The sequence below is a fragment of the Callospermophilus lateralis genome, chromosome 2, assembly GCF_048772815.1.
Source record: "Callospermophilus lateralis isolate mCalLat2 chromosome 2, mCalLat2.hap1, whole genome shotgun sequence".
Lineage (NCBI taxonomy): Eukaryota > Metazoa > Chordata > Mammalia > Rodentia > Sciuridae > Callospermophilus > Callospermophilus lateralis.
Window position 1 is genome coordinate 196,019,713 of NC_135306.1, and position 27,248 is coordinate 196,046,960.

The window sequence follows — 27,248 nt, forward strand, 5'->3', positions numbered from 1 at the left end:
GTGACACTGTCAAAGCAGATTGAAGAGCCTGCACCATTTCTGTGGTGTCAGATGCCTACCTATGTTACAGAACTGGGGCCTTCCAGAAAACTGAGGCATCATGAAGACCTGCCCTTCAAACCCTAATTCTGGCAATTAATTCAGAAACATTTCAGTTCAGACGTGTCAGTCAGAGTAAACAGGAACAAGTTTATTGAAGGGATAGGAAAAAGGAAAAGGGACACTATCAAGGGAGAGAGCAGGTCCTCTCAGAAAGAAGGGGAACAACGTACTTCTCCTGTATACCAGTTTTACTGGGGATCTCTTAGAAGTTTTCAGAGAGTCCTGCCCAGGTCCACCCCTTTTGACTGACAGCAAGATGGCAGGCTTTCTAGTAGCTATTGCCATTTCAAACCTAGGTCCTCTTGTCCATTGCTGACTACTTCTAATTGGATTCTTAATCAATTTTTACAGGTTTTATGGTTAGGAAAAATTATCCTTATATTCCAGGATCTGGTTTGTAAAGAGGGTCATAAAATCTCTCCCTTCAAAGTAAGTTAGGTTCCTTTTATCAATGTTATTTCCTGCCTGCATTTCCTTGCAGATAACAGGTAGTTTTTTGAGTAATATGAAGTTCCCTGTCCCTTTAGGCCAGACAGTGCTGCAGGCAAATTGATTTTTGGCATGGAAAGTATTTGGTGGTCAGCATGTGGGCCCATTTTATAGAATTATTCTCTTAACCTCACATTCCCACTATTCTCATCTTTATGAATGATGGGTATGCATAACATATGAAGTTGTGGGATTTGTGAAAGGTTAACACATGAAAGTCATGGTATATTGTAAAATTAAAGTTGTACAATGGAATAATATTTATATAATAATATTATATAATTATATATTATATATTTATATCACATAATTTATATTATATATTTATATATATTATATAATTTATATAACAATAATTATACAATGGTAAAATTATTATGTGAGTATATAAGTACACATACAAATAAGTAGTATGTCACAAAAATGATTTTAAGAATTACAATAATTAAACAGAATAATAATGGCTTTGAATTGTTTTAATTGTTTTTTTTTTTTTAAATTAGATTGTATATCCTTTTTTTAGTAATGAACTTGTTAACTCCTATGATTGAATCACTATTTTAGATTTACTAGATTTCTAAGCAAAAAGTTATAATTCCATCCTTAATAATGTCAATCATATGATAACTAAGCAATTGTCTAGAAATATACTCTTTTCTAGTCAGAAATTTCCTGATTTGATGCCTATATAATGTAAATATTATGCATTATAAGTGTGCACTTTATGCATTAATTTTAAAATAAATATTATTTTTTTTTAAAAAAAATTAGAGCATCACAAAATAGCACAAAATAATCATGTTCTCTACTTTCTCCCTTGGGGGATTTCTAAAGCAAAATGTGTGCTTACTTAATCCTTGCATCTTGTTGATGGAAACATGCCAGGTGATTTTCACTGGAAAGTGATCCCTGAGGATGACGAAATGTTGCATTATGCTCCATTCCCTTTATATGGGGCACCCTGGAATAATGAGATTGAGAGACAAGGTGTCCAGTGCTCTATTTACTTTAATGGTACCTCTGTGGTGTCAATTTCTAGGGTGATTTATCTTATCTCAGAATAATAAAAATAATGAAAGCACAAAAATGTAAAAAGAACTTAAATGAAAAACAAATAGTAGTTTACCAAAATTTTCAGCTCATATGGTTTATAAATTTTGCTTCTGTGAAAAAGAATAAGTTAACAAATTCCTAAACATATAATATTGGAGGAAGTTTTTCACTAGCTTTGGCTCACAGTAAGTATTCTATTTAAAACCTTATGGTGTTAAATTATGTTAAATAAAATGGGGACATTTTCTAAAGAGTGTTAACACACAACCCATTGTACCTTGTCCTAAGAAATTCATGATTTATGGAAGCAGAGGTATAGAGTTGATGGAATCAGAGTCTATAAATAATGTACATATTTTGAAATTATAATTTTGAAAGAAATTTTTTTTTCAATTGTCAAGTTAGGGAAGTTAGGAACATATCACATCCGCTGGAAATTAATATTTGTGTGTACTCTCTAATTCTAATGTCCCTTGCTAAGGTCCCCTAGAAGTGAAATGTATTTGTAATTGCTGTTAAATTATATGGGGATATTGAGGATAACAAGTGAAACTTTAAAACAGGATTATATTATTGTTTATGACATAACCTTGCTCTGGTTTGTTCAAACTAATTACAAAAGGGAATGTGGTATTATGAGCACACTTTCTAGAATTCAAGTGTTTTGGTAGAATCACAGAGTCAGCATTTAATTGCTTTGACTTCAGGGGAATCATACATTTTCTGTGCCTTTTTCTCATCAATATGTAGATAGTAGTAGTACATATGGTAACACATTTCAGGTGAGCTAAGTATATTAATAAAAAAGAGCATTCAGAAAAATAGTGGGGTGATTCTACAACAATAGTATGCTACCTTTAATTATTATACCATATCCAAATGTCAATTGATGTCTCTATCTATATTTGCCAATCAAATTTTTTCTACTCCTAAGTTGTAAATTTTTATCAATTCCTAGAAACACTAAATTAATAATAAAAATATTGGGTCATTCCTATGAATAAAACTATTTTGAAACCTTTTCTGCTAAGTCTCGACTTTGGTTTTTCCACAGTGCAGAGGTAGACACTATGAGCAGATGGAATAACACAAATGTGCCTGACTTCATCCTCATGGGACTGACAGATTCTGGAGAGATCCGTGTAGTCCTCTTCATGCTATTTCTCCTGATATACCTGATTACTGTGCTAGGGAATGTAGGCATGATATTGCTCATTTGCCTGGATCACCAGCTTCACACCCCCATGTATTTTTTCCTCACTCAGTTGTCATTCCTTGACCTCAGTTACTCAACTGTCATCACACCTAAAACCTTAGAGAACTTACTGACCTCCACCAAGAATATCTCATTCATGGGCTGCTTTGCTCAGATGTACTTCTTTGTCTTCTTGGGTGCTGCTGAGTGTTTCCTTCTCTCCTCAATGGCCTATGATCGCTATGTAGCCATCTGCCATCCTCTACACTACTCAGTCATTATGTCCACAAGACTCTGCTGTGCCCTGCTTTTTGGGTCCTATTTGATTGGCTTTATGGATTCCTCTGTCAATTTGCTTTGCATGAGCAGATTGCATTTCTGTGACTCCAATGTAATCCATCACTTTTTCTGTGACACATCCCCAGTTTTATCCCTGTCCTGCACAGATATATATGATACTGAAATCATGATATTTATTTTTGCTGGTTGCACATTAATGGTTTCCCTTATTACAATATCTGTGTCCTATGTGTCCATTCTCTATACTATTCTGAAAATTAATTCCACTTCAGGAAAGCAGAAAGCCTTCTCTACCTGTGCCTCCCATCTCCTGGGAGTCACCATCTTTTATGGTACTATGATTTTTACTTATTTAAAACCAAATAAGTCCTATTCCTTGGGAAAGGATCAAGTGGCTTCTGTTTTCTATACTATTGTGATTCCCATGCTGAATCCACTAATCTATAGTCTTAGAAACAAAGAAGTAAAAAATGCTCTCATTAGAATCATTCAGAAGAGAAAGGGCTCCAGGCAATTAAAGTGATGCTAAGGATTTTAATTCATCTTTATCTTTTTCTTTTTTTTTTTCCTATTGGGTATTTCCTTGATCTCTCGATAAAAACAATTGAATCTATCATTTGTTATTTCTCTGGAACTGCCCTTTACTTAACCAAACAAGATTTTTGACATTTCTAGAAATATGTTTTGAGAAATCCACATCATAATTGGAAATCATTGAATGTGTGTTAAATCTATTATCTAAATATTTGTGTTTTTAAAGGCACCTGGAGTGAAAAATAAGAAAACATGAATGTCAATCTAAAAACTATATCATAAAATATTCCTTGAATACTCCCATTTCAAATAATTTTATAAGAAAAAGAGCTATGATTTTGGCACAAAGATAATGCCTTTAGAAGTCACTCTATTCATAACAATAATAAGAAATACAACATGTGGTTAATAGCATTTCTTTTGGAATCAACAATTTAAGGATTTAGATTTTATATCTGATAGTTTTCTCATTGTACAACCCTTAAAAAGTCAATGACAGTTAAATGGTCAGTTCACCCAAATTCACAAGTTAAATAATGATTCCATGTGCATCTGAGGACTGATGTAAACCATTTAAAGCAATAATGGTAAATGTTGACCATTAATAGTAGACTTACATTTACATAATATTTTTAATGCATGGTGCCATATTTGAATAATTTTTTCTTTTTATTTCATAAATTAGCTTTGGTTGACCAGGCTTAGTGGAATACACCTGTAATTCCAGCAGCTTTTGGAGGCTGAGACAGGAGGATCAGGAGTTCAATGCCAACCTCAGCAAAATGAGGCACTAAACAACTCAGGAAACCCTATGTCTAAATAAAATACAAATTTGGACTGGGTTTGTAGCTCAGTGGTTGAGTGCCTCTGAATTCAATTCCTGGTACAAAAAAAATTACTTCTGGTTAAATTAATTGAAAAACACTCAAATAGCTAAAAGGAAAACTATCACTATTCCTAATTTTGAATTTAGAATAAAGTAACATATTGAAGTAGAAATTAAATCATGGGAAATATATATGCTAATGTTGAAGACAATTTAGTAGGAGGAAAAGATGTTAAGAGAAATAGAAACATTGTAGCAATTATTGTCATATTTGTGACTTCCTTCTAGATTAATAACTTAATTTATGTCTATATATTGCATATATAATGAGCATTTTGTCATTTCCTATGTACTTATTTACAGCTGTATTCTCTTGAATGCTTAATATTCAAACGTATTTTTGTCTTTGAAAGCTTTTGGATAAATGGGTACAGGATCAAAATTAGTCATCTACTGTTGTATTTAAAAATCTGTGAGTAATGATATCTCCTGTGTGTATACCTTCTGAACATTTAAGAAAGTTCTTCTCTGTAACATATCCAGTAGGCTACTTCGTTTCTTTTCTCCAGATTTCTTTAGTAATGTTATTTAAAAATAAATTTTTGAAGTAAATTTTGATTAATTTTCATTACATTTTTAATAAAGAAAAGTTATAATGCAAATAAGTGTCAATGAATGTATACTTTGTGGTATTCCATAAACTTTAGTCAGTTAGAAAACTAAAATCTCCTTTACTTAAATATTTTTATTGCATATTCTGAAATTGTAATGTTAATTTTCTTTCTGTTCTTTAAATGTTATTTTAGAAGGTATAGTTCCCCATCAAAAGGTTGGGACCAGGAGATTCCCAAGTTCCAGCTCAACCTCAGAAACTTAGCAAAATCCTGTCTCAAAATAAAAAAATAAAAAGGGCTAGAATGTAGCTCAATGACAAAGTACCCTGGATACATTCTCCAGTACAAGAAAAAGTATAATTCCCTTTTCTATTTATGTAATTATTTTTTAAAAAATTGTATAATTACTACTGAGATTATTTATGCCAAAGAATGATTATATAAGTTATTTTTTAAAAAATTTTATAATGTTTTTGGTACAATTATCTTTGATAACTTTTCCCAAGTGCTTTTTGTGTGTTTAAAATGAAATCTATTTTGAGTTAATTAATTAAACAATCTTCCCCTAATTCAAAGCTGCCAAAAATTTATTGAAATCAATTAAACTAGTATTATGTTTCCGTACATTTTTAATCTATTTCAAATTTTTCCTTATCCTACATCAATGATATAAAAATTATTATGATTTAGGTTTTCTTTGACATTTGTGATGTACATAATTTGTTTGTAGGTATTTCTAGTTGGTTTTGTTTTCTATTAGAAGTAAGAATTTAATAAACATTTATTATTTAAAAAATGCTATTTGGTTTCCTTTCTTACCCTCTATATTCCTTATTTCAGTCCATTTCTTTATGGGTTCTTTTCACTTTTGCGATTATTTTTATGAGATCTACTTTCACATTGCTTTAATTTGCATTTATTTCTATGATTTAGAAATCTTTCGTTACATTTTGTGCTGGTACAGATGGTCAACAGAATCTACACATTAGAAGACAACAGTAAGTTGAGGAAATTCTTGAAGTTTAATTAAATTAAGGCTGCATTTTCTCTTTATACTGTGGATTAAAATGGATTTATATGATTTTTTAAAAATTTTCAATATAATCTATAGGTAATATGAAAGATTCAGCTATTTGCATTTATTCTATGAATTCATTAATATAGCATTGCAGATACAAGAACAATTTATCAGATGATGGGAACATGCTGGGGTCTGAAAATGTATTAGGACACAGGCTTTTTAGTTTAATAAAGGAATTCAGGAACAGAGTGGATCATCAAAGAGAAAAAGAATCCTTGAGCCAGAAGGGGTGGCACATGCATATAATCTCAGTGGTTCAAGAGCCAGATGCAGGAAGGTAATGAGTTCAAAGACATTCTCAACAATTCAGCAAAGCCCTAAGTAATTTAGTAAGACCCTGTCTCTAAATATAAAACGTGCTGAGGATGTGACTCAGTAGTTAGGAGGCCCTGGGTTGAATCCCTGGAACCACAATAGAAGAATCATTGGGTATAAACTGCAGTTTGTCTGTGTATTAATTTTATACATCTTGTGTTGACTTGTTCAATAGGAATAGTTTGTGATGACTAGTTTTTTTTCTTTTTCTTTTTTTTCACAAGGTAATTGGGACCATTACTTTCTCCCATTTTATTGCTCTATTACCTCCCAATTCTTCTTCTGTTCTACATGGTTAAAGAGAGTTTATCCAATGCTATCCACATTTCAGTCAGAGAGAAAGATGAGATTTTTACCTGAAAAACTACTGCAAAAATTATTTTTCATATGAATGGTTTTCATTAACTAATCTGTAATGGTGAGATATTTATACTGAAAAAGTTATTGCAAACTGATCTCTTGAATGGTTTGTATGAAACAATTTAATTGCTCATATATATATATATATATATATATATGCATGTATATGTATATATATGTATATATATGTATATGTGTGTATACATATGTGTGTATATATATATATATATATATATATATATATATAGAGAGAGAGAGAGAGAGAGAGAGAGAGAAAGGGGTGGGGAGAACTACTCAGATTACCTATTCTGATGTAATTTTAAAAGAACTGTACTTTTTCAAATTATCAAATTTATTAGCATGAGATTGTTTATAATATTTCTTATTCTGCTCTTAATATTTATGGACATCATAGTGGCATCTCATTTCATTCTTGATGTTGATAATGTTTTGTTTTGTTTCTTCTCTGTGGTGACCATGGTTTATAAGGGCAAGTTTAATATATTCTACCAAAAATGAAATGCATAAATTTAATTTTACTGTTATTTTATGTTATTTTTTTCATATATTTTACTTGTATGAATAGTTTAAAGCTAAAATACAACACTATAGTAAGGATTTAGTCTTTTATTTGTTAAAACAAAATTAAAATGTCCATTATTTGTTATATATATATTTTTTCACATTTTTGGTGTTTCTGTCTTTGCATAGATACACATGTCTTTTAGCTGTCATAATGACTGCTTGGAAAATAATTAAAGTATGAATCTGTTATAGTTATAAATTAATATTAGTTATAAATTATTCAGCCTAAGTGTGTATATATATGTGTGTAAAGAGTGTGTATGTGATTTTACTCATAGGATTTTTTTTTGTATTTAGATATTTGATAGTTTTTAAATTATTTCAATGAATGTTAAAGTCTGGGTTGATATCTTTTATTACTATAAATATGAATCTTCATTATTACTGTTATGTATATTTTCTTGTTCAAAATGAAATAATTTTTGTAAATTTTTTTCTGAGTTTAATATGTATTTTCCTCTGAATGCTTTCATAATTTTCTATGTATCTTAGCTTTTCATTGCTGAGATTAATCAGTCTGAATTTCACTTCTTGTTTCCCTTTTGTTTCATTCACATTTATCCTTTCCAGGTTCCTCAATCTTTTTTAATCTATGGTTTGATGCATTCCTTGTCTTCAGAAAAGTATAGACTACAATGCCTTCTTATATTTATACTGCTTTGTTCTTTGTGTCTATATTATACTGCTTGCACACTTCTTGTACACTTCTATCTATATTAGAGTGCTTATGCACTACTTGCACACTTTTATTCCCACTTTTTTTTTCTATTCAGTAAATATCTATTGGTTTATTTTCAAGCTTCTAGAGTGCATTTTCTTGCCAAGTCTGTATTGACTCTGTTGATGTTCCTTTTGGAGGAACTTGTTTTCTTTGATTTTGTGGGTGGGTAGGGAGTGTGTATATTTTATTTACAGTGTTTCACTGGACAGTATATAATGTCCATTTTATCTGGAGAGATTGCTGGTTTCTCCATGCATGCTGTTTCCTCTCTCCAGTAGAACTTTCTTTTTTTTTTTCCAAGTAATTCTCAATGACTTAATGAATGACTCACCACCAGAAACACATATATTTGAAACACTAAATTTTATTAGTCATTTTAATAACCAATTTTTAAAGGCCTGCAGAATAGACTTTGAGAATAATTGTAAACTTGTCCATTTCATGTCTGTCTGCTTTCTCCAACTGCCTACAGTTGGTTTTAATAGTTCCTTAAGATGTAACTAAGATATTCCTACATGTTTGTAAGGTGGTCATATCTTCCTCTCACCCTTTGCCCTGAGTGAAGTAAATTATGTGTTCCATGTCCTCTTGCTTTTCCTTGGAATTCGGATTATTTGGATCAATGCAAATTCATCACTGGTATAGATTACAGAAAATTAAGGTGTTTTTTGGGGGAAGGTACTGGGGATTGAACTCAGGGGCACTTGACTACTGAACTACAACCCCAGTCCTATTTTGTATTTTATTTAGAGACAGGGTCATATTGAATTGCTTAGCTCCTCAATTTGCTGAGGCTTGCTTTGAACTCCTGATCCTCCTGTCTTCCTATCTCATCCTCTGGAGCTATTGGGATTACAGGCATGTGCTACCAGCCTGGCTGATATATATATATATTTAATATATTGAATTTAAAATGAGCGTAGGAGAAAGTTGCTATGGAGGTTTCCACATACTGTATGGGAATAGGTTCTATATACATTTAAATGCTGTCCATTGCCATGACTTTAAATATTGCTTGTGTGGATAACTCCCCACTCACCAGGGCAATATCAAGTTCTGAAACTTGAAAATGCAAAGGAATTTCTAAATTAGTCCAGACATGACTGATCTCATCCACTCTGCTCTTACCTTGCTTTCTCGATTCTTTGTTTCTTCCTATCTTCTTCCCTTTCTCAGTCTTCCTTTCCTTTTTTTATCTTTATCTTTTGAATCAATCAAGCTCACAACTTGTAAACTCCATGAACTTTAAATGAATGAAATAACTCATCAAATCCAAAGGAAACCACTTCTATAGATCTTTTAAATACACTCCTTTTTCTTTCATTTTGTCACTGATTTACTAAATAACTTCAATACTTCCTAAAATATCATCTCAAAAATAAATGATGAGCCATGTGTGATGGTTCAAGTTTGTAATCCCAACAGCTCAGGAGGCTGGGGCAAGAGAATTGTGAGTTTGAAGCCAGCCTCAGTAACTTAGTGAGGCACTAAGCAACTCAGCTAGACCCTGTCTCTAAAAAAAGGTTGGAGATGTGGCTCAGTGGCCAAGTGACCCTGAGTTCAATTTCCGGTATGTCCCCCAAAGAAAAGAATGATAATATTGGTGAAATAAAAACAACTGTAATTCTTTCATTCCATGTATAGTGAGTTTAAATGTAGAAACTGCATCCTTACAACTTAGATTTGAATTCTGCCATCACTCTTAAACACTGTGTAGCATTGATCAAATTATTTGTTTCTTCATCTGTGATAAGAGGTACTACTACCTCCATTTATTGGAGTCATTATGAAGATCTCATGATTTAATACTTGAGGTCCAGTATCTCATTAACTACAAAAATTATTGATATTATGAGGTAGGAAAAATCCTTAACACTATTAGGTCTCAGTTTAGGTGTGAAAATAAAACTGACAAAGATGGTTTAATTGGAGAAAGCATGCAAATTCATTTCATAAAAGTTTTACATGACATAGTTAAAATGCCAAAATAAAGACTCACAGATCCTGAAGAAGTTATTTACTTTGATATTTATATTCATGAGGAATTGACAGTTGGGTGCATGCTTTCCAGCAGCTCCAAATGCTGAGGAAGGAAGATTGTGAGTTCAAAGCCAGCCTCAGAAATTTAGTGAGGCCCTAAGCAATTTGGTGATAACCTGTCTCTGAATAAAATATTTTTAAAATGGCTAGAGATATGGCTTAACTTTTATATATCCCTGGGTTCAAACCAGCTACCAAAAAATTAAAAAAAATAAAAATAAAGAATGGATGTCACAGGTCACAGTCATATAGAAATGTTATTGAATAGAAGAATATGATTGAGAAGAGACTGCAGGAGGATGACTTCTTAAGGCCTTTCTCCTCAGATTCCTGGCCTTTCTGCATAGCTGTTTTTTTTTTTTTTTTTTTTTTTGTTGTTGTTGTTGTTGTTTTCCAATGGGCGTAGATCAGCACCTTTCTAAATTGGGGGTCAGATGATTTATATTCAGAGAAGGTTGGTCAGAGAATTCTTTATTGCCATCTATACACAGAAAGGTTGTAGAAGGTCAGAGTGATATTTCTAGTGATATTTCTTGGGGGAATATCTAGGGATATTCTATCTAGTGATATTTAGTGATATTGCTTTGGGGAAGAGGAGTGGTAGTTTATGAACCCTGCCTTGAGGAGGAGGGATTCTATGGCCTATCTGTGGGAGAAAGCAGAACACAAGAAAGGAGGGTGCTTCTAAGACCCTTGCAGCCTCCTTCATTTAGAGGTACTCAGCTTGCCAAGATGATACACTATGAAGCATCATGTACTGAGCCCCTGTTTTTTTCATCTAAAACTGCATGAAAAGGTTTTAAAAAATTAAAAGCAGAGCTTGTGTGGAGATGAGAGCTGGATTAGTCCATGAGTGGCAGTTGATCTGCAAAGGGAGAGAAGGTAGATTAGGGAGAATGACAAAGGAGACCAAATGGAAGTCCATTGAACAATCTAAGCACAAAAAGAACCAATCTCATGTCTTCCATGACTTCACTCAGTAAATAAATGTCATTCAGTTGTTTTGTTTTTCCATTAACTGTTTCAGGTATATTTTTAGCCTAGAAATATGACAGTGAGATCTAGTAGACGTTTACTTATCTTTATGAAAGTTACAGTGACGTAGTAGAAGATCTTATATTAATGAAATACTCATAAGAAAAAAAATAATAAATAAAAGTCCTTAAATGATAAAAAGGCCCATGAGCACCAGGGAAGTAAAAGCATTATTTTAAAGGTAAAGTTAATTATCAGAAATATATAGAAAAAAATTTATTGACTTGGGTGTTTATTAAATATAGTCATTCCTTTACACTGACCTGGACAATGGCAAATGATGGGGGAATGGTTATTCCCATCATTTGGCTTCTGTGGTATGGATGCAAAAGGAAATATATGGTAAGTTTCCTATGTTTAAACTTGATATGGATTTTTAACCAGTTATAAATGAGATCATCCCAGATACCTGTGCTCATATTTTATTTGTCCTCATAATGATTATATATTCTAATTTGAAACAGCAATAAAACCAAAAATTATAATAAAACCTGGAGTAAAACATTTCATAATGTGTTGTAATATGCTAGTTTGGTTGAATCCTGAAGAATAAACCTGGTGAGATGTAATTTTTTTTATTTTATAAGAAATATTTTATAATAATCTTATAAGATATATCTAGAAATATTTTAAAGTAGTTTACAGAAAATTCTCCTCAGATCAGAATATGAAAAATAAATTTCAGGGTTTTGGCTGTAAAAATAATATATATATTTATACATACTTATATGTTTATATATATAGATGTAAAGTTTGTCTAAAATGTTGTCAGTATATGTCTCTGAATATTATATTGCTTTATTTTTAAGGAGAATTTTGAGTGTACATTTTACTTTCAAACATATACTTGTTCAAATAGAATTGTGTGGCTCCTCTTCCCATAATAGGTTAGAAGAAATTAGAAAATGAAGTACCACAAGCTATTATTTGAAATCTCAAACACACATTTAGGAATTATATCATAAGAGGAATTTTGAATTTTTGTTTTTGTTTTCATTACTGGGGATTAAATACCCAAGGCTGCTTGATAACTGAAATACATAGATAGTCATTTTAATTTTTTATCTAGAGACAGCATTTTGTTCAATTGCTGAGGCTGGCCTCCAACTTATAATCTTCTTGCCACAGCCTGAAGAATTGCTGGATTGTGGATGTGTGCCGTTAAGTATGACTGGAATTTTATTTTGATTGCTATATTTTCATAGAATCACAGGAAAATCACTCCTTTAGAATAAAAAACAGGTTTCATTTTAAAAAGTAAATCTACTTTTTATGTAAACAAATTTAAAAAAAAAAGAACCAATAAAAAATAAACAGAGTGCAATAATGCAGAGATATGAATTACAGTAAAAAAAAGAGTGTTTCCATTTATGGGTCTTTTTTTATTGGCTACAAATTTGTGGAATGAGAACAAATGTAAGATTTTTTCTTATAAATAGAGGACAAATACAGGTCTTGGAAATGAGCTCGCATCTGGCATATAGCAACAAGGATCACAGCTTCTAAGAAATCTTTCTAATCTTGAAATAGTCACATGTAGTAGCCATTTCTATGCTATTCTCTAAGCCGTATTTTCACTTGTTTTCCAGTCCTTGAGTATAATCTTAAAAAAAAAAAAAAAAGCTTCATTTATGTTTTGGAATATTGGAATGGATCTACTCAATTTCTCCTTTTGAATAGGGAAATTGACTAATAATAGAAGAAATATCTATGGTTTAGAGTCAAACAGGGCAAAACATGTAACAGATGCCTAGTTTTATCTGAGTATGTAGGATAAATTGGGCAATTGTAGTAACATTGGGCAGAACAGGGATTGAACAATCAGGTTTAAATTCATCCTGTGTGATAGAAACTCATTATAAACAATGCACACATATATGAAGTCATACAATCTTGAGAACAATATTCCTTTCATAGTCACTGAAAATCAAAATATTTATCAATTAATTAAAAACAAATATATGTGCATTAATGATTGTTCAATGCAGATCAGTTTGAACATAGGAAGGTATACAAATAATTTAATATATCATCATTTCTAACATGCTGCTTTAGAGGACTAATTAACATTTTATTTGAACATATTCTAGCATATATATCACTATTAACTGAAATCAACAGCGTTTTTCTCTAGTTGCTGAACATGAAGATATCAAATAACAGGTAATATTATTTTTAGATTTAATCAATTTTTAAAATGCACTTTATTTTTGAACAAATTTCTCTCAAATAATTTTTTCACTGCCTCTTTTACATCTTTGTTTCTCAAGCTGTATATAATGGGATTTAGCATGGGAATCACAATGGTGTAAAATGTTGACACTATCATGTCATGATCCAAGGCATAGCTGGAACTTGGTCTCACATACATGAAGAGGATTGTCCCATGATAAACGGACACTCCAGTGAGGTGAGAGCCACAAGTAGAGAACACTTTCCTCCTTCCTTCAGCAGAATGCATCTTCAGAATGGCCAATAGGATGAAGCCATAGGAGACCAGGACAATCAGGATGGTGACTATCTCAATAGAGCCCACAAAGTAGAAGAGGAGAAGCTGGTTGGTGTGAGTATCAGAACAAGAAATAGCAAGGAGAGGAGGGATATCACAGAAAACATGTCTGATTTCATTGGATCCACAGAAGGACAAGCGGAAAGTTGCTACCGTGTGTATAGTAGCATGTGAAATGCCACCAATATAGGAAGCAATGATGAGTGGCACATAGACCCTGGGTGACATGCTCACTGAATACAGAAGTGGGTTGTAGATGGCCACATAGCGATCATAAGCCATTGCAGCCAAGAGAAAGCATTCTGTGGTCCCAAAAGTAACAAAGAGAAACATCTGTGTTTCACATCCAAAAAGTGAAATGGATTTTTTCTTTGCCAGGAAATTGACCAACATATTTGGGGTGACAACAGTGGAATAGCAGGCATCCAAGAATGATAAGACGCTCAGAAAGTAGTACATGGGGTTGTGGAGCCTGGAATCCTCAATGACCAATACAACCAGCCCCAAATTTCCTATCAAAGTAAAAAGATAGATGCCAAGAAATAGTAAAAATAGGAATACTTGCAGGTAAAAATCATCTGTGAAGCCTAATAATATAAACATTGTGACTTCAGTAGCATTATTGAACTGAATCCTGGATAAATCCATATTTGATGGTATCCCTGACAATTAAGTTAACACTTAGGTTTTCTAAGAGCAATATCCTGCAAAAGTAGAGTCCAGTCAATTAAGCCCTCATGTTTGGGCTTTGGAAAAGCATAGAAAAATCTTGCCATTAAAGAGTGTGCAATGATGAAGATGATGTATTCCAATGGAGGCATTATTCTGTTTAAATGAATTTAAGAAATTAATCAGTTGCTGGATATGTTTGTCACATTAAACAAAATCTGCCAATTAAATTTCCTTAACTTTACATTTATTTTCTGCCAAATTTCTTTACCTGTTTTCACAGTATATCATCTTTAAATTCACAAACTGAATGCATATTCTAGGTTCCATACAATGTCCACGGGATGATTTCCATTAAAGTTTCATTTTTTTAATTGAATCAATCACACTTATAAGATCACGTTTAGTTGAAATAAGAAAAAGAGGGTGAGAATTATTGCTTATGTAATCTCAGTTCAACATTCATAGAAATTTGTTATGTTAGACTTATAATTTAGTTTGTCATTCAGGGCAGTTTTTCTGACGAAAGCATATCAAGTCCTTTCTTATGACAATTGCTTAATTCCAAGAGTACTGAAGGGCAAGGTTGAAAACCACAATAGGCATTCTTCTGTAAGGAGGGGCACATTGTATAACAAGTAAGAATAGTTTTAGTGGGTTTTATTTTAAAATTAGTTTTACTTTTTGTTTTTCATTTTTATTCTTGAAATAAACATCATCATGTTTTCCATTTTGGGTCTTGCTTTTTTTTTTTTAAACACATTATTTTAACTGAATTCAAATGTTTCAATAAATAAGATGATTATACATACAAATTTTAGGGTATAGTTTTTAGATACAATTGTTTCAAAAACAATTCATGACCATTACTTTACATTTATTTGGACTCTAAACCCCTATATTAAAAGCTCAGAATTACTATTTATTGACAATTGTGAGCTTGGAAAAGTTAGTTCTTCTGAACCAAAGATTAAGATTGACCAAAATTTTTGTCTTGTTCAACTACATGAATGAGATATCACCAGAGAGTACCTATTTATGAGAAGATAAAATGCATTTTACATAAAAATGTTTTAATAAAAAATAGGTAATTATAAAAGCTGTATTTCTTCATGGTCTTGAATAATCAATGGGCTCCAAACAAGAAGGTATAAACACACACACACACACACACACACACACTATTCCAATGATATGATACCTAATATCCCAATATTCTATAGTATATTATATTTAAAATGCATCTGTATTACTGTAGTATGCCTCCTCTTATGACAGAACCATAATTAATATGTTTAAATATATTCCCCTACTATGTCTGTTAAAATATTTTTCTAGTAAACTTTGATGGCTCTGAGCTTGGCTGTAGAGTAAGGAGATCTATGAGTCACAGTATATTTTGTTCTAAACCATGCCTCTTTAGAGTCCATATCTACTCTCTTATAGGGAAATAGAGGCAGGAGAGACCGACAGTGTGATGTCTAGACATATTTTCAAAATGCTCACCACACAGACATTTCTGTCAAAGTAATAATTTAGGAAAGTAGAACTGATTTTGTTTATTCTATCTGACTTCACTTTGACAGAGTTTGGAAAGCCAAAATGTAGATTGTGGAATCTTCAACCAAAAATAATGAGTCTGGAAAACCGAGGAAAATCAGCTCCTTAAAGCTCACAGAGAACACAATCACTGGGCATGTATGGGAATAGTATTACAAACCTGTGCTCATCAAGAAGGAAAGCTCGACAGCAGCTCTGACGGTGTGCAGATTTCACCAGGGGTAAGATATTTTGTGTGCATTATCTTATGTAATCTTCATAATGACGTGTAGAATAAGTGATTCCACGTCCCCTTACTGAAGAGAAAACAGGTAACTTAAGCAAGTCACACAGATGGTAGCAGAGCCAGGGTTCAAGCCCAGACTTCTGTGAATCCACACTGAGACTTTATCCTCTTGGCCACACTGCAGACTCAGTGTGACATGCCATAGCTCCAGGATCATCTGAAAGCAAGGCAAAATCAGATATTTACATACTTGAATTATTTTATAAAGCAGTCCAACTTCAGTAAACCATGGGATTAAAGACAATCTTAACTTATGCCCCGGTAAATTTCCTAACTAGAAATAAAATTTAAATTCATTTATATCCCTTCATAACAAAAAAAAAATTCCTGATTATTGTGTAACAAGTGTTGGGTTGAAAGTTAATGTTTTATCCATTTTATCACTTTTCTAAATTATAACCATAACTCCTTTTTTACCACCTTATGTTAACAGTTATTTTTTTTTTTATAAAATCAAAACAAATTCTTAGTTTACAGCTCTGTTAATTGAAATATAGAGAGAACCCTTCTTGTATCCCCTGCTGTAGTCCCTGACAGGTATGTAATTCAATTTGTAATCCAATCCACTTAGGTAAAATTCTCTTAGAGTAGTACTTAGTGTGTGTGTGTGTGTGTGTGTGTGTGTGTGTGTGTGTGTATTATATATGTATATACATATATAAATATGTGGCATACATTTATAACAAAAAGAAGAAATATTTATCTTCTTGTTTGTAGTCCCTTGATTATTCAAGACCATGAAGAAATACAGCTTTTATAATTCCCTATTTATTTTTTTTACACTTTAGTAAAATTTGGAAATTTTTTATTAATTTTAATCATATATGTAGATGCATATATAAATATATATATGCATCTACATATATGTTATATATATATTTAAAACTTTATAATTAAAACATTTTCATGTAAATGCATTTTTAGTACTACTATGATACATACTTTAGTTCCAAATTCAAGGTTACAGATCTAAGTATTTCATAAGGAAAGAAAGCCTTGCCTCTTACCTTTGGAAATAAACTTCTCAACTAAGGCAAACTGTGCATATTGTGCATTTTCATTCTTATGCCAGGTCCTTGAGCTCTTCTTAAAGTCCACAGGGATGTTCCAAGGAGGAAACACAGTAATTCTCTTCAGGGACATGAAAGTGTCATTATTTTTTTTTTTTCTCATGGTAAACAAATGTATGATTTGTAGCAATGGAGTACATCATAAAAATGATAAAAAAGATGACTGAATGTGCATTGGCACTTGGTATAAAATGAATGCTTCATGCATGCTTAGGCCTAGAAAAGCAGTCTAATAAATCAGCACATATTTCCACTTCTGATACTAATTTTGTGTCATTGGGTTGATTAAAAAAATTCTCTGAAATCTACTTTTCTCTTCTTGGAAATATAACCTGTTTAATTCTATTAATATATTTTACATATGTATAAAATGAGCTCATGTGAAAGCATAATTTAGGATAGAATGTATAATCATTCAATAAAGATCACTAACTATACTATCTAAATTTTGAAGTGCTATTATTCTAAGTGGTATAAAAATAGATTTAAGCTCATTGAAAATTTAATGGAGGATATAATATGTAAATGCCCATAACTAAACTGTTAACCTTGAACAGCAAGTATTGATAGGAGAATTAGTGCAATGTACAGATAATGTTCTTTGTCATAGAATATCATAACTTTAGAAATCTGGCTAGTTAAAGGTCAGCCTTTTCAGTTCCTTGGAATCTTCCATCCCATTTAGACTCTCACATATACTAATGTAAAGACTTGTACCTAACTATGGTCATAAATAATTCAAAATATTGTAAAGTATATTGTGTGGATGACCAAAAGAATGAAATAACAAACCACAGAATGAGGGAAAATATTTGCTAAAGAAACATTTGATAAAGGACTGTTACCACAAATATACAAAGACCTGATAAAACTCAGCAATTTATAAGAAAAGAATATTTGATAAATGGTAAAAATGACCTTAAAACTTAGGTCAATGACCTCAACAGATACCTCACAAAAGTCTATGGAAAGATATTAAATGAGCAATAGCAAAGATGCTCCATGTCATAGTTCATCAGAGAGATGTAAATTTAGGTAAAAATAAGATATTGCTACATGTTGAAACAACCAAAATCTAGAACACCAAATGTTAAGTAGGATGTCCAGTAAATGGAGTTCTCTTTCATTGATGGTGGGAAAGAAAAATGCTACAGTTACTTTGGAAAACACTTTGGAGGTTTCTTACAAATTTTTGCTCAAAATGCAATAATCACACACGGACATAGACATGTGTGCACACACACACAAAGTTTTAAAACATAAGTCCACTCAAAATCCTGCACACAGATGTTTATAGCAGCCATATGTATAATTGCCCCAACTTAAAAGCAACCAAGATGCCTTTCAGAATGTAAATAGATTGTTCAACTGTGGTATATTCAGACAATGGAATATTATCAAACATTAAAAATGAATTTTTTTAAGTTCTGAAAAGATATGGAAGGAACTTAAATTTATGTATATAAGTGAAGCAAACCAAATCTAACAACTAGTGAATGGATAAAATAATAATGTTACATTTAAATAATGGAAGATTATTCAGTGATTAAAAAGGAAAAAAAAAATACTGTAATCAGATAACAGGGATGGCTCTCAATTGCCTCTTGCTAAGTGAAAGAAACCAAAGGGAGAATGATGCAAATAATGTGATTCCACTCTTGTCACATTCTGAACATGGCAAAATTTTAACAATGGAAAACGTCATTGCAATTACCAGAACTAGAGGTGATGGGAGTTGATTTAATATGAACTGGCAAGAAGAAACATTTTTAGGGTTATATTTCATAACTTGAATTTCTTATACAAGTGTATGTGATTCTCATAATTTATATAACTGGTACTTATTTTCCTATATGTGAATTAAAACTCAAAATTCTGGCTTATAAAATCTAGTGATTGCCTATAATTGTTACAGCTTTGGAAGTTGAATTATTTTTGGAGGGGTGATACTGACTGGTAGATAGGAAAAGGGAACACACTAGGAGTGCTGGTGATAGTACTCTTTAACTTAGTCTTTTTAAGTTTGTAAAAATTCATCAAGTTGTACATTAAGGATGTTTCCTCTATTTATTTTCTTTAATAAAATTAAAAGGGAAACAAAACCTTCTTGTACTGTAATTGTTTTAATAAGGTCTCCTAGACTGTATTACTTAAATGTTATCATTTGAATTGGTTTTATCATCCTACTGATTTTCTTATTAATGACACAGCTTGTAAACAGTTGTTGTGTGTTCATAATTGTATAAGTATCTAATATTTTGAAAAATTAGTTTATTGTTTTTACTTTCATCAATTTCTCTCAGTTTTCTCTCTTTTTGATTAATTTTCTTTCATATCACTATTTTATATCTTGTTTTTCTTTGTGTTTTAATAGTAATTTTATATGATAACTACTTCCTCTTGTGTTTTACTACATTATTCATTGTATGATGTTTTGCTTTATATTGTGTGAAGTTATATTATTGGTTTAACACTCCGAGCTCTCTGAATTATCTCTGTATATTCTTTTAATTTTCACTAGTCATATTTCTTATATATTTTGTTTTCTTGATGCTGCAATGATTATTTTTATCTTGTTTTAGCAAATTTAACACATATTTGATAGGCTATTAATATGGCATTATTTTATGTTCTGATTTTAGCAACTTTTAAAATGCTATTTTGTTGTTTTGGTCCTTCTACACCATAATATTCTTACATAAGATTCAGTTGTGATCCTCATATTTATCTTTATATTTCAGTGTGATAAGCATATGAAGGATCAGAAGGAGGTTCATGTAAGATTGAAGGTAAATCCAGCTGTATTTTTCTGTTTCATAATTACAGAGTCACTCTCATATATTTACCAGTGCTTAAAATAGTTATTGAAAAGTTATTTTAACTCTCAGGGCTAAGATGTATGTATATGCTTTTTATTAATTAATATTATAGATCTGAATTAATTTTATAAGTTAATGAGGTTCAGTGTGATATTTCTTTATATGCATACAGCATGCACTGATAAAATCAGGGTAATTAGAATTTCTCTAATTAGAGAGGGAGTGTTCAAGCTCTTTTTGGAGTGTTTGGAGTGTTCAAGCTCTTTTCTTATGTGTCTTCATAAAATATATAGTATATTATTGTAAATTACATTTCCCTCACTATTTTGAAGAACACCAGAATGTATTCTTACTATCTGTGTTTTGTTACCTATTATCTAAACTCCCTTTATCCTGTTCCCCTGATCCCTGACAAGCCCTATTAATCACTATTCTATCTTCAGTTTGACTTTTTAAGTTTCCATTTTTGAGAAAAAACATGCAGTAATGGCTTTATGCATCTGATTTTCATTTTGCTTTACTTAATGTCCTTAACTTAATGTCCTCAATTATGCTGCAAATGACTAAACCAGTTTTATTCTTCTTTATGTCACCAGAATAATGTAAATAGAAAATTCAATAAAATATCATCTCACTCTAATTAAAAATGGTTGTTATAAAAAAATAAAAAATGCTGACACATTTATTGAGAAAAAGGAAATTTTTTTCCTCTTGATGAGAATATAAATTTGTATACCCATTATGAAGAATATTACAAAGGTTCCTCAAAAAAATAAACACAGATCTACCATATGATCCTGCTAATTTTCTGTGTATGTATCAAAATAAAAAGAAATCAGCATACCTATGAGATACTTGCACTTCTCATATTTATTGTGGCATTATTCACAAGTGCTTAAGATGAAATAAACCTTGATGTCCATCAACAGAGGAATGAATAAAAAATGTGATATGTTTACACTCTGGAGTATTATCTGTGAACATTCTATCTGGATTTCCTTAAGTCCCATGGCCAGACAGGTATTGCCTTTCACAGTGGTCATCTGTACTTCAGACATTTTATATTGCTTTAACAGGATGTGTAGGGTCCGCCGTCTTCCAAGAACTTCATCACTTATTTAAACTTTCCCACTGTCTCTGCCCTACTCATGTGACATGCTTCTCAAATATTTTTCCATTAAGATAAATATATCTCCTACTGAAGGAAGACATACTGCATATTTTTGGGATTCTCTGAATCAGGGCACCTTTCCAGTCTTCCAGTTCCTCTGGGACAGGATATCTATCTGATGCTATGTGAGGGGTTGGGTGGTCATTCAACTGCACCTTGGAGATAACCCCCCACCCCACCTTTTTTTTTTTCTCAATTCAGTTTTTCTGAGATTCCTACTTAGGAAATTGATTTTCCTTGTTAACAGTGAGTTTTGAAAAGCCATGTGTCCCATATCTTATAAATCATGTTAATGCTTTATTTTTCCTAAACATTTTGTGCCTGCAGAAGATTTGTTGATTCTATTAAGAATTTGCTGCCATTTGTTACCATATCCCTTACCAAAAATTTCATTTTCTCATTAATCAACTTTCTTTGTAATAAAATTTTGTAAAAAAAATGTTTTCTTTAACATTCTACTTCTTCATTGTTGGTACATCTTCTTGTGTTTTCTCTTTTTATACTTTTAGTATACAGATAATTTACTACCAATTCAGAAAAAATATAAAAGCACATTTAAAATTAATTTACTAACTGACACTTAAAAACATAAAGTATGCATATTAATGGGGATATGTTGCATTATTTTGATAGACATTTTTTAATGTCTGAATTAGCTTAAAAATTCTCCCCAAACATCTGTCATATATTCATGGTGAGAAATTTCAACATCCTGTCTTCTAGTTGTTTGAAATTGACTGTATAATATTGTTCTCTGTGGCCACTTTACTGTGTAATAGAGCACCAGAATTTCTTGCTCTTAGCTAAGTATAAATTAGTATTCATTAATCAATCTTTATTCATCCCTCCTTTGGATAAATATTAAATAATAACATTGTTGGATCATGTGGTAGTTCTTTTTTTAAAATATTTTTTTTAGGTAGCTTCAAACTATTTGACATAATAGCTGTGCTAATGTACATTCCCAACAAGTGTTGTCTTTACTTGACATCCTTACTGGTGCTTCTTTATGTTTTTGATACTTTCCTTGCTTACAGGCATGAAGTAATATCTCTTGTAGTTCTTTGTTACAATTCCTTGGTGGTCAGTGATATTGACATTTTTTCATATACCTATTGGCCATTCATATGACTTCTTTAGAGAACTGCATATTTAGGCCCATTGCTCATTTGTAATTGGAATATTTATATATTACTATTGAGATTTTGGAGAACCTGTGTATTCTGGATATCAACGCTTTGTCAAATGTGTAGATTAAAAATATTTTCTCCCCTTCATAGGTTGTCTCTTCAATAGGTTGCTGTGCACAACCTATTTTGCTGGATGTAATCCCATTTTTCTCTTTTGTTTTTGTTTCGTGTGATTGTGGGTTTTTGTAAAAAAATATTGCCCATACACTGCATAAAGCATTTATTTCATATTTTCTTTGAGTAGTTTCATATCTTAAATTTGTCTAAACCCAATTTTAGCCTATTTCTATAAATGGGGAGAGATAGAGATCTACTTTCATTCTTCTGTATGTAAAGATACAGTTCTCCAAGAACAATTTTTTTTGAAAGACTATCCTCTCTCCAATAAATGCTTTTAACACTTTTGTTAAAATTCAGTTGGTTGCAGATTTCAAGGATTTATTTTTTGCTGTGCATTAAAACAGTCTACATGTCTGTTTTAATGACAATACCACGGTGCTTTGATTACCATAGATATGTAGTATATACTAAGGTCAATAATGCAATGCTTTCCACTTTGTTGTTTTTGCTAAGGATAAATTTGAAGTTTTGAAGAATTTTAGGATTGTTTTGTCTCTAATTTCATGAAGAATGCCACTGATATTTTGACAGGGATTTATTGAATTCATAGATCACATGAGGTAGTATGAACATTTTAGGAATATAGATTCACCCTATACATGAACATTCAATGTCTTATCACTTTTTCTCTCCTCTTCAAGTTCTTTCATCAATATTTTTAAATTTTTCATTGTAGAAATCATGCCTCTCTTTGGTAAGATATATTTTTACCTTTTTGGGTTTGGGTTTTGTACATGTTATAAATAAGACTACTTTCTTCATTTCCATTTCTGATAACTTTCTGATGGCATGTTATTGATTTTTGTGTTGATTATTTTACCCTGCAATGCTGCTAAATTCATTCACTAGCTCTAAAAGACTTTTTGGCGTGTTTGTGGGATTTTATGCATCTAAGATTCTGTCATCTGAAAACAATGACAATTTCACATAGTTTTTCTAATATAAGTGTCCTTTATTTGTTTATCTTACTTGAGTCCTCTGGCTAGGACTTCAGTACTATGTAGAACAAAAATGGAGAAAGGGGACATCCTAATCTTGTTTTAAGTCTTGGAGAAAAACCTTTCAGATTTTCCCCATCTGTTATGTTGGTTGTTGGCTTATTACACATGGTCTTCATTGTGTTCAGCTGCATTCCTTTCACACATAATTTACTCAATGTTTTTTATCACGAAGGAATGTTGAATTTTGTCAAATGCCTTTTTTGCATATACAGAGATCACATTATTGTTTTCTGGCTTCCTTTCTGTCCCTGGGATAAATGTCATTTGATAAAATTAACCTTTTAATATGCTTTTGAATTTGTTTTGGTAGTATTTTGTTGAGGATTTTTGTAATTTTCTTTCTTATGAACTGTTTCAAAGGACAGGTTTTTTTTTTTTTGTGTGTGTGTGTGTGTGTGTGTGTGTGAGTGTGTATGTATTTTAAACTTTCTACTTGTTTTGTCTCAGTTTTGATCAATTTTCTATTATCATCGAATTCCTTACACATGTTTCTGGCAGTATTTGTTGTCTGTTCATTTTTAAATATGTTAAAGATACTCAGTTTTTCATTTCATCTATACATTAGCTTTAGTGCTCACGTGACAAATGTTCCTTGAGGGCATTTCTACATTCTTTGAAATATGGCTAATCTGGGTGCAGTAGAGCACACCTGTAATCCCAGAGGCTCAGGAAGCTGAGGCAGGAGGATAATGAATTCAAAGTAAGCCTCAACAATTTATCAAGTTCCTAAGTAACTTAGTAAGACCCTATCTCTAAATAAAATACAAAATAGGCTGGGGATGTGGCTCAGTGTCTAAGCATCCCTGGGTTCAAACCCCTGTCTAAAAAAAAAAAAAAAAAAAAAAAAAAAAGTCTAAACCTATTCATATGATGGCATGACACTGTGTTCTTTTTTTCATATTTGCTTCTGCTCCTGGTGTTTATAGTGACTGATGTTACTTTTCAATGTCCCACAATCCACGCTTGGGTGTGTTTGCAATTATGAATATGATGTATGTGATTATGCAAATAATTCACTATTCTAGTCTTCAAGAAAAAATGTATAAAATGAGAAACTTTCACTATTTGTCATTTCCAACCTATCATCAAGAGCACATTAAAAAAAAATGATGAAAATGAAAAAAAATCGAGTCTTCCCTGCTTACCAGTGTTAAATTTCTTCATCCTAATCCTTTTATATGTTGTGTGTTTCACAGTGTGTTTTTGCACATTTGTGTGTGTGAATCTACCTACATATGTATACTTAAACTTATTCCCTATCTCTACATATATGTACATAAATATACATATATACATATACACTCACAGTTTCATCTGAATAAATTTTAATTTTCACCATTGACAAATTGTATGATTTATTTAGTCCAAGTTTAACATTTTTAAAATCTTCCACATTTATGTAACTTTGGGGGGTTTAATATGACCTTGAAAAATAATCCTCTGGTAAGCTCAAAATTTATACTTCAAACTCAACAAGCTATAATTTAAAGAGAGTAAAGCTGTAATGTATTTGATGATGGCAAACCCATCTTCTAAAATTATTCACCATGATAACTGAATTGTTGCAATGTCATGAATGAGTTGTTGCTTATGTCATCAATGGGAGGAAATCAGGCTTCAGAGAGGTGAAGTTATAACATGTCAAAGCTATGTGACAATATATTTGCAGAGTTTAAGATTTCTTAGCTAACATAAAAGCATCTTAAAATGCATTTCTAAGCCATCATTTTGAATAAGACACAAAATAATTTCACTCATTTTATCTATGTCAACATACAGTGTTTTTTATCCAGAACCATTATCACTTTTTATTATGAATTAAATCATCATGTTGTTATTTGGAACCAAAAAATAATTGGGTCATATTCCCGTTGGGGCATCTCCTTTGGGCTCTACATACAGTAAAGTTAGTTTATATAAATAGCTTAAATGAACCATATTTAAAACATGATTAAGCCTGAATTTAGTATACCACAGGTAAGAAAAAATTTGACATTATTTGCACAATATGTTGGAGAATTGAAAGTCAGGATCAAATTTTGGTACTAAATACTATAGCTATTAAATACTCAATAAAAAACCTCTTTAATTCTATCCTGTTGTATAGAGAAGTAGAATACATTTCTCAATATCTGATTTATACCAAGTTTTAAGTAAGTATTGAAAACCAATACTTCCAAGCAAAAAAAAAAATTGAAACAACTTGTTGTTATTATTTTATTTGCACATAGTAAAACTAAATCTGCTCTAATGTTTTAAATGCAACTGTAATATTTTTTCTATGTACTTTTATTATCAATAGCTTACACAACTGATAAAATTCCATTTTTTTTGTTAAAAAATGAACCCAAACATTAAGAGAGGGGACAGACATAAAAACCATAATCTAAATATTAGACCCAGTGGATAAAGCTGAAAAATAGTATAGTTGCCTGACACGTGCAAGGACTTGGGTTTAAGTCAAGCACTGTCTAAAACAAAATTACACCCAGAATTTTTAAATTTAATCTCAATTGAATTATTTGAGTGTTTATTAGCAACTACAGAAATACATTACTTGTGGCTAAATATTTAAATATCTGACTCAATATTCTAGTTATACATATTTTTCTTTAACTTTGTTTAATTTTTATTATGTGTCCTAATTTAATTGATTTTAAATAGATACCTCTGAAGATCATTTATATGGTCATCTTAAATGTGTAGCCATAACTATAAAGTAAATTGGTGCACGTATTTAACTTGTATTCTTACCTTACATTATGTTGTTTCTTGGCTATTCAAATATAGATGGTTAAATCCACAGAAAGACAGACATTACACATGGGTTTTAGTCAGGAATTTGGTTCATCTGGATTCCACATACCAGGTTACTTACCTTGTGTCAGATAAGTCACTGAATCTTTGGCAGGAATTGCATGATCCCTGTATTCCCTGTGACTTCTAATCTCATAGAGACATGGATAGACTTCATCATGTTCATCAAAATGGTACTTCATTTCTCTTGTTCTGTGACCTCAGCTATATAAACATAAGTTAGTCAAAAATCAAAAAGAGTGCAGAGCCATCAGTGGATCACAAAACAGAAAGACACACACACACAAATTTTCAATACTGGTGCATATTTGTTTATTTGTGTGTGTTTTTCTGTTTTGTGATCAGAATGTGTACATACACACAAAGGCACACACATATAAGAAACTGATTTTTTTATGCAGCTTCAATACTTCCTCAGTGGATGCAAGATGGTTTAGTCACTTTTTGATTAACTCTTTTTATTCCACTTAACAACTTGGAATGTAACAAGAATAGAGAAAGCCTATGTAGGCTATGTGATGCAAATAGATAGGAGACAAGTAGAATAAAGGAAGGGAATCTGGAGGAAGGTGGAGGGGAGGACAGGGATAGGACAATGATCAAAGTACGTTAAGTGCCTGTATATGTAATCACAGTGACTCCAACTGTTATATATAATTATTATAGACTAGTAGAAATTTTAAAAAACAGTCTTCTTCTTTTGACTCACAATTTTGCCCATTATTTTTATAGAACATGAACTATGATCTTCTGAAGATTTTCAAGCTTATTTTATGATATTTAAAC

At 31.5% G+C, this 27,248-nt stretch overlaps 2 protein-coding genes across 2 annotated transcripts; one reads left to right on the forward strand and one right to left on the reverse strand.

The window, feature by feature from the left end:
• The first annotated feature begins 2,714 nt into the window (after window positions 1-2,714).
• On the forward strand, window positions 2,715-3,662 carry LOC143391761 (olfactory receptor 8H1-like). Its single transcript, XM_076844511.2, has one exon. It carries the CDS (start codon window positions 2,715-2,717, stop codon window positions 3,660-3,662), a length of 948 nt encoding a protein of 315 aa, XP_076700626.2.
• Window positions 3,663-13,435: 9,773 nt separating this feature from the next.
• On the reverse strand, window positions 13,436-14,422 carry LOC143390463 (olfactory receptor 5T9-like; the record flags this gene model as incomplete). The annotated part of the gene is made up of 1 exon (XM_076842848.2): window positions 13,436-14,422. A coding segment is annotated over one exon (987 nt), but the record flags the coding sequence as incomplete, so codon positions are not given.
• Between the last annotated feature and the right edge of the window lie 12,826 nt (window positions 14,423-27,248).

Coding starts and splice junctions, on each gene's coding strand:
- LOC143391761 (XM_076844511.2), top strand. CDS start 2,715: ATGAGCAGATGGAATAACACAAATGTGCCTGACTTCATCCTCATGGGA.